Below are 9212 nucleotides of genomic sequence, written 5' to 3'. Positions count from 1 at the left end.
GCACATGAAATTAAATTCCATATTTGGAATCAGCACGTAAAAATACCTGTTCCCTGAAGATTTCGTAATTGTGACTTCATTAATAAAAATTTTTTTCTAGGACCCTCTTCCCCCCTTAAACATAATAGCCGACGAGCTTTATTTCGAAATTCAGGATACTTTTTCCGTGAAAAGAAAAACACTGTAATGTTGCAAGCTAACCGCCGTTAACCTTTCAGATAAATACAGCACATCACAGCTGCATGGGATTTAAACCCACAACCTCGGCACGTCTGGTGCAATGATCTCTTATTGAACTAAGAGCACCGCATAGGACATGCAGTGGTTGTGGCTTCGGATCCCATCTGCAGCGAACTGTAATTTCATTTCACTGCATATAATAAATATGATTAGTGCCCTTTAATCAAAGAAAGAGTTAGGTTAACCGTGCTTTTTTCTGCCTAGTGGTCTGTCACCCTCCTGATCCATATGTTTACAATGTCCGCGTGTATACCGTGGCGTATGGCTACAGATGGAATGGCGAACTTATTCGGCAGATGCAGAAGCATGACAAATGCAAGTGCATAGGCTCTCAAACCTTTGCCCAGATGCAAAACAAATTATTGTCAAAGGAATGAAAAATAAGAAGCACTTTATTAAAAATACAAAATATACATTCATAATGTATGAACAATGTAATGGAAAAGTTATTTCTGCCAAAAAATTATATATTGCTACGTCTGTCGTTTGTGCCAGGATGATTCTTTGTAACCGTATTGATTGGACAATTTTTTTTCTTTGAGCGTGCCAAAAAGCACTTCAACCGCTTGGAGATAACCCCAGGTGAGATTTGAACTTGAGGTCTAAGGAGTTTTTGCACCAAAATAAGAGTCTGCAAAAAATGCATGCATGTAGCTCAGGTTTTTCAGGTAGTACACCAGAAGGCATACAATGACGGCCCACTCAATGTTCTTGTTTTTCAAAGCGATGACCTCAGCTTGGGTGCCTCCATATATCCAAGACTGGTTCTTGTATGTATACACATGAGGCATAATAACTTGTACTGCTGTAGGTAGTGCAGTCTGTAAGTAGAATTGCGAAAGACCCAAGATAATCAGATTACTAAATCTAGTGAATGCAGTGGTCTTCTCTGTGTTTTCTTTGCACTGTGCTTATGCTCTCCTTATCCCTTAATGAGAAAGAGATATCTTTTCTAGATTGGGAGAAAAAAGTCATTCACTCGTTTTTTTTTTTCCAACCAAAGATGTTTTTCATGATTTGCACTTTTACAAGCATCTGCAGATTTCATGCAGGCAGGGTTCAGAGCAAAATTATTCAAGTTTTCACAGACTTTCATGGCATTGTGCAAATTTTTTCAAGGACAAACGAATCGGGCAGCTTATGAAAGCAGCATTCTTCAGAGCACAAATGTACCCTTCAGTGCACATGAAATTTCTACCACAGAAAATGCTCAGCTTAAACAAATGTGCCTTTTAGTCTAGGCAGTCATGAAAGTTCCAGTTCTTTTCTTTTAAGCTCACCAGGGACATTGTAAAAGCCTTGTGCCTTTTTCTAAGCAGTCTTTCAAAGACAGTCGGACCTTATTGCTGTGCAAAATGTTGAAAGCATTAAAAGGATGCACATAGCAGGAGACACGGACAAGCGCTCATCCGTGTCTCCTGCCGTGTACGCTCTTTTTACGCTTTCAGCTCTTTCCATTGTGATACACCATCTCGCCCCTCTATGAGGCTGAGGCGCTAACAAATTATTAGTGTTATTAGTGCAGTCGGAGAAATCACTAGAGAACTGCAGGCATTTGTATGCATTATTAATGATAGGGTGTTGTCAGGTAGATCAGCTATTCTTAATCTCATCACAAAAAGGGAGAAATATCATCACTACCCCAAACTTATGGATTAACTATTTGAGCAATTTATTGGTTAGTGGCTTGCAGAAGCAGCTGGAAAAGCAGCAACAATCATGACAAAACGTAGCTGATCAAGATGTTCATACAATAATGTCTCCTCACATGTGTCTAACAAATGGCCGAAAATGACCGGCTACGAATAATTCATACAAAGACGAAATACATGCATACACACACATGAACTCATTTCCGATGCTGAGATGCTCAGAGGTGGAATCAGTCACTGTAGCACAGATTAAATTCTCTGCTGCAAAAGTGCCTGTGGAATTATTCAGAGCATCAGTATTTTTGTGTAAAAGAAACAATTCAGCGAGTGCAAGACCTCTTTCGTGGCTGCTTCCTTCAACACACCATAAATTCATGGCTTTTCAAGGGCAACAGAGAAATTCCAGGACTATCAAGGTCCTTGGAAGCATAATTTCCATATCCAAGGGTTTTCAAGAATCCACATAAACCCTGCATTTGTAAAACAACTTGCACCTATCAGCAAGATACATACTTATGTGTAATTGATGTGTGCAGAAGAACTTCAAGTCAGTCTTTATGCTATTATTTTTGCTGATGTCTATTTTTCACACTGCATTTCATACATGAAGACTTATAAACATGCTCAGTTGGGTCCTCTTATTGAATACAGTATGCAGAGAGAAGACAGAATCTTAACTTAGCTCTGTAATCAAAAAGTGATCCAAGGAACCTTGCAAATGACGTGAAATCTGCACCAGTGAGGTGTCCTGGCCTTGTTGCTCCGAGAAAACTTGTGCAGCTTTCTTAAGCCTCACTTCCAGTTCATCCACTGTGCTTTCAAAATGCAGTTGTGCCTCAGCACAAAGCTGTCTAGAACTAAAAAAAAACAGAAAAAAAGTGGCTTACTTCACTTCAGTGTATAGCTGTCTGGGAAATGGTTCCGGAACAAAGTCACGTGGCTAAACCTGCGTTACTTTTTTAAAGCTTGACAGCAGAAAATACTGTGATGTATGCTTCCCTCAATACAAAATGACAAAATCAATATTTCCATGCCTGGATTTTTAAATTTACTCTGCACCACTGCTGAGAAGCAGATGCTTTACTGAGAACTTTTCCACAATTTAGGCTTATATAAAATAATTTTATGCTTACGATATCGTCTCCCAAGAAATAACTTCGCAAAGGGTAACATAGTGCTGGCAGTGGTCTTGGAAGGTCACTTTCAGGAGGCACATAACCCTCTCAGTGTTGTAGGTCACGCCGCTTAAGGTGTCCGAAGCCAATAACTAAAGCATAAAAACAAAGACATATAAGACATTTTATATTTATTATATTATATTTATATTTACAAAAACAAAGACATTTTATGCCTCTCCGGCATAAAATGTAAACGTAACTTGTCTGGACTTGTCATATTTGAAATTCAAAATTTTCAGCCCACCTGTAACTCTGCCACCACCACCTCCTTTGTGCCCTCCAGGCTAGGTTCTTCAACAGGAATATTTTTTTTTTTGGTGGTGCCACTACATGTCGCTGAAGCAGTAGTCTATGTATGAAGACACTGCACAATACATTTAAAAGATGAGCACAAAACATCAATAACAATACGGTGCAACCTAATTCAGTATATAGTCACTTAAACACATGCAATAAAATGTACTATGTGCATCAAAATTTGGTCAGGAGCAAAATCATTCCTTGTTGTCTCCTCTCATTGTCTTAAAATGTTTACATCTTTTAGTTTCAGCACAGACATTTCTGTCATTGATTTTAAACGAAGGTTTCTTGTACGGTTTTAACCCATCTTATATCACATTTTCTGGTTTGACCACTCCATCTAATTTCCTTTTTTTTCTTGTTACTTTCACTTCATGTCCAGGACAATGCGTTCATCAATAGACTTAAGTATTTGCCCAGAAATGCCTCGTTGTAAACCTGCACAATGTGCAGACATGCTTGCTGACCTAGCTGTTCTTGGTGGATCGGTGCATTGGTTTGAGACTGCTTGTGTAGAAGTCACTCCGTGTGCATCCTGCACTGGGGCTATAATTAAGGCATATAATTTGTATAATTTAGAGCCTGCATCTGCCATTTCTAAATACAACTACATTGATAAGAAGTGGTAAATAGAAATGAAAATACTATTAAAAAACTAAATGTTTTTGCATTCCTGAGAAAGATCAATTAAAATGAACACATATGTAAGATTAGCTCACTGTTAGATTAAGCAGATGAGCATATACTGAGAAAATGCTACTAGTAATATTAAGCACAGCTCTGAAAATGTCAGAGCAACTATCTCCCTTTCATAATTCTTTACCTTGATGGGAACAACTTTCTGGCTCTTGTCTGCCTTCTGTGATGTCTTCGCATTGAACTGGGCTTTCTTCACTTGTACAAGGCCAGGTGTCTGCATAAAATAAAAATTTTATGCCTTCTTAGTTTACAACTTTACTACAACTACTATACTGATAGAACAGTGATCAACCATTTATCAATTAGGTATTCTAGTCAGAATTTCCATCATGCAACGAAAACACTAAATATGCATTCTGTCCAATCTTCAAGGATGCAAGGGTCCATCTGGTTTAAGGAGAAAAAGTTCATGAGCTTGAATTGCACTGTAATGGCTGGTTCAAATCCTGCAGCACTAGATTGTCGAGGTACTGCACTTCTATTCACCTGCAGCATTAAAGGTGTCATAGCAGTGACAACAATTTTATTTGAATGTTTCCTGTTCAAAAGGCAGAAAATTTCAGCATTTATCACCTGTGCAATGAACACAATCCTGCGAAAAAAAAATATGGCAGTCAGTAGCATAACCACTCTCTTTTATCTGGGAAAAAATAACTAAGACACCAGCCTTCAAACAGGTCAAAAGAACCCAAGCTTAATTACATTCATTGCAAATATTTATTAAAAAGTTCTCAAGGTTTTCACTTGATTTTACCTGTTTTTTTTGTTTACTTGATAACTAAGACACCAGCCTTCAAACAGGTCAAAAGAACCCAAGCTTAATTACATTCATCACAAACGTTTATTAAAAAAGTTCTCAAGGTTTTCACTTGATTTTACCTGTTTTTTTGGCTTTACTTGATCATGTGTGGCATGATCAGTTATAGCTGCACATCGATTTTAGTGCAAATTGGCCGAGGTAAAATTTTTGGAAGTGGCTCGTACCAAAGTTTGGAAATGGCCAGGGCCTAATTTGGAGGTCACCATCGTGTTGAGTGCGGTCAATTATGGGTGAGCATTGATTCTGCTGAAAATCAGTCAAGAAAAAATTCCAGGGGTGGGTGGCCCAAAATTTTGGGGGGTGGGCTGGGCGAAATTCAGAGGACATCATCTTGTTGGACGTGGTCAATTATGGGTGGACATTGATTTTGGTCCAAATCAGCCAAGGTCAAATGTTCGAAGTGGGTGGGCCAAATAGTGGGAGTGGCCGGGGCCAAATTCGGAGGCCACTATCATGTTGGGCGCAGTTCATTTTATGGCTGGACATAGATTTTGGTCCAAATCAACCAAGGTCAAATTTCCCAGGTGGGTGGGGAAAATTATTGGGGGTGGCCCACCCCAATTTTGAGGTCACTATTGTGTTGGGCGAGGCAAATTATGGCCTGACATGGATTTTGGTCCAAATCAGCCAAGGTCAAATTTGAGGTGTAGGTTGGCCATATTTGAAGGCCACCATCATGTTGGGCAGGGCCAAATTCAGGGTCAGCTAGACCAGATACGGAGGCATCTATGTTGTTATGCTTTTTCTAAACCAACATGACGCCACTGTTGCTAGGTGTCGTGCAAAACAAGACCGGTCAAGACTCTTTGTCAGTGTTGGTGAGCGTATGGGTGCTTTTGCACTAATGACCTTTGTGGTCATGGTGTAGGAGCTTAAAACCAAAACAGTTAAGAAAGAAGGGGTAACCTGCTGAACTTATAAGCAATTCAGACATCGATAGGCATCACAACTAAAACTCAAGATAAGCTGTTATCACTGGTCCAGGATGTAACATTTATAGTTACAAGTGTCTTTCCGCAAAATCCACACTGATGAGTATTACAACTGAGTTTATACTGCGGGCAGAAAGACAGCTGATTCACCTTTGGAACATCCAGGCTGAGAGCTTGACAGCACAGATGAAAATGCATTACTCTGCTGCTCAGTGTCTTGCATAATTGTGCCTGCAGAAAAACAAAACACCATGCTACACCTTCTCTTCGAAATAGAAAACTTCTGTGGATATGAATGACACACACCGTGGCCTCCATGGGCTTAAGTATCTTGTGAAAGCATGCTCTCATCAGCCCGAGCCTCGAAGTTCCCAGGTACACATTCTGTTGAATTCTACGGTTCTTGCCATGCGTAAAGAGAGACCATTTTAAAGATGTACAGCCAAACAAAAAATATTAAGATTCTATCTGGACGTATTTTATTTTCATCATGATGTGTTACTTCGTCATCTAGATTATTCAATTTGACGCTGTGTATCATAGCTTAATTTCCAACACGTAGGCCCGTGTGTTTCGCGCCAGTATAACACCTAAGCAAGGAGTACAATAAAGACGCAGTAGAGGGTCATTCACATTGAGCGTGAACAAGGCTCCGTGTGGCTGCGCACGTGCGGAGCACCATTGCGACCAAGCCGGTAGCAAATTCATGCAAAGGGGCAGATGACACGAAGCATCACGTCGAGGTCCTTTTTCCTCAGTGCGCCACTCTGCATTGATTCATGAACGGCTGTGATTCAACGGCATTCCGCAGGTTTGTGGCCACGCGGAGCAATCTACCCGCTAAGTGACACTGACACTGAGCAGAAGCCACAGAGTTTTTTTTTTCACACCGGTAACAAGCAGCTGACACGTGCGCGCAGTCAGTGCTACTGTGCTTCGGTGAGCCGCATGCATCTGAAGTGTCCCTTTTGTTTCGTTCTCGTGGACTCGGCTGTCAGGTGAAGGGGCATACTGCTAAATGTCGATCAGTTTGAGCATATTTTCCCTACTGCGCTCACGGAAACGCGTGAAGGGCAAGGCGGATGCGTCGAGCGCGGGGCGCAATACACATGAGCCGCAGAGAGAAAAACTTCCATCCCATGTCAGGGGCGAGCCCATGACTGCGGTGTCAATAACAGTCTGCTGGTGGCCGACGCTTTTAGCGCAAACAGCACTGCAAACATCACATTAGTCGAAACATGTTGCGTAAAACTGCTTTCTTGAGAGCGTGTCAATATTTTGCGACAGAAGCAATGCGCGCCCATGAAATCAAAACGTGTAATACTTGGGCGTGGGATAAGCCTGTCAATATCAGCGAAAACAAAATACAACACAAAACAGTTAAAATTTTGCAATGTCTTGCTTCTAGGACACTTATTTTTCTTATAAGAGAGGCAACTTTGCTTTTGAAGGCAGAAAATTTTGAGAACAGACAACTGCTGCAAAACGAAACTATATACTCGCCGAGATCGACAATCCTGCTGTGGGTGCTGAGGCTGTGGTCGCAGTAGTCGCAGTAGTCGCATCGAAGTCTGTCCTCGGCCATGTCGACGGTACACACCACCATCTACTGTTTGCACTCACACTGCTGTTCATTGCAGCGGCCGCATAATATTCCGCAAATGTCTTTCTGCCTGACAGGCATCGCAAACGCATACCACACACGCACCACATGCACGCCTTCAAGCAGGGTGACAAGCAGCACTGCAGCGCCGCTTGTATCGTTCATAAGAAACACCCAGATAGCTACAAAGTTGATTACACCTAACAGCAAGCATTATAAAGCTTTTTATACTTTAAATTACTACAATTTGTAGCTTACAATTGCTGAAAGATTCAGGATTGTGTTTGACTGCCATAAAAATGCCGACCTAGCCACCTAAGTCGCTCATCCCGAAGCAAGCCATTCCAATCCAATGTGCTAGCGCGCGCTATTTGAACTCAACCTCCTTTTTCGATCCTTCTCGCCGAATGTGGCAACCTCCCAAAGGCATAAACGTATACATATATGTATACGGCACGCACTCGATCAGATATATAGGTTAAGGCTAAAGGTATACACGAACCACATACCTTTAAATTTCGGTTGTGACCTCTGTAAAGGAGTGTGTAAACGTTTAAACCTTGCAAAGAAGGAAAACATAAAAACGTTAAGCCGTGCAACCTCTAAAATAAAGGTTAAAACCCTGATAAAGATATACATAAAGGTTACGCGATTAAGAGTGTAAGCCAGCTCTCAGACTATCCTTATCATCTTCTTATACCGGCCCACGGCCGATCCCGATAGTAGTGGAAGTAGCACATCAATCCGTATACGCACACAGCGCAAACAATAAAATCACTGGCACGGTCAAATACACCTCACACAAAAATGCCGCAACAAAGCATCGTCATGATCAAACAGCATCGTCAGTACAATTAAAAATAGAAATGAAACGACTGAACGCATGTCTGGCATGCAAAGGCTGATACCCTCGATGCCGCATACTTGCAGGAAGGTGTATATTATTAAGTAAGTATACACGCATGATAGCCCCTCTATCATTGTATTTTGCGAAAAGAACAGTGCCGTATAACAATGAGAAGGCACAGTCTTTAATCATAATGGGATGGCATTTTGGCCTAATCAGGGGAAAAGCTCAAGGGAAAATGGTTTATGGGGGTTGAACGTCCCAAAGCGAATACGGCTATGAGGGACGCCGTAGTGAAGGGCTCGGAAATTTCGACCACCTGGGTTTCTTTAACGAGCACTGGCATCGCCATTGTCATTCGACCGCCGTAGCCGGGATCCAACCCACGTCTTTCGGGTCAGCAGCCGAGCGCCATAACCACTGAGCCACCGCGGCGGCTGGCCAAGGTAAGAGTTCAAAGTGCTGGTTGCATCCTACCGAAAAGGTCAGCTTCGCGGGCAAGTCACAGGGAGCGCAGTACATATACGCGCGTCGGCCCCCCGTGGGCGGTGTCGTGCATTAAACAAAGCAACTCAGCGGCCCTTGTTTCGTGCGTTTTGGCTCCAAACCGGTGCAATCCGAATCCCACAGCAGGTGCCGGCTTGTTGGCGGTGTTCTGCTGTCGCAAGTCCAGAACGAAACTGGCTCTCGTCCGCCGTCACAAACTCGCACTCTTCCATTTTACGTATAAGCGCGTCATCTGGCGAGGGCATCTGCACGCCTCGCAAATAAGCACCTGGGTCACAAAGGGCAAAGCAAATGCGTGTGTTCGGGGACCGATTTTTGCAATCGCTGCTTGCCTTCCTCCCCAAGGGGACACTGAAGAAAAGTGAAAGCAATTATTCTAATTAGTAAAAGTTGATTCTTTGGCTTTTTCTGGCTTGGACGTTTGTCCGGATGCA

General features: G+C 42.1%; 1 protein-coding gene across 1 annotated transcript; it reads right to left on the bottom strand.

The window, feature by feature from the left end:
* Positions 1–614: 614 nt before the first annotated feature.
* On the bottom strand, positions 615–7512 carry LOC144115417 (uncharacterized). The gene is made up of 6 exons (XM_077649810.1): positions 7325–7512; positions 5972–6052; positions 4194–4283; positions 3315–3434; positions 3026–3159; positions 615–1061 (listed from the first exon to the last, which is right to left on the bottom strand). The coding sequence occupies exons 1-4, from the start codon at positions 7425–7427 to the stop codon at positions 3397–3399; spliced, it is 312 nt and encodes a 103-aa protein (XP_077505936.1). The 5' UTR covers positions 7428–7512; the 3' UTR covers positions 615–1061; positions 3026–3159; positions 3315–3396.
* Positions 7513–9212: the final 1700 nt, after the last annotated feature.

The sequence above is a fragment of the Amblyomma americanum genome, chromosome 1, assembly GCF_052857255.1.
Source record: "Amblyomma americanum isolate KBUSLIRL-KWMA chromosome 1, ASM5285725v1, whole genome shotgun sequence".
NCBI lineage: Eukaryota > Metazoa > Arthropoda > Arachnida > Ixodida > Ixodidae > Amblyomma > Amblyomma americanum.
This window is presented reverse-complemented; position numbering and strand designations above follow the sequence as displayed.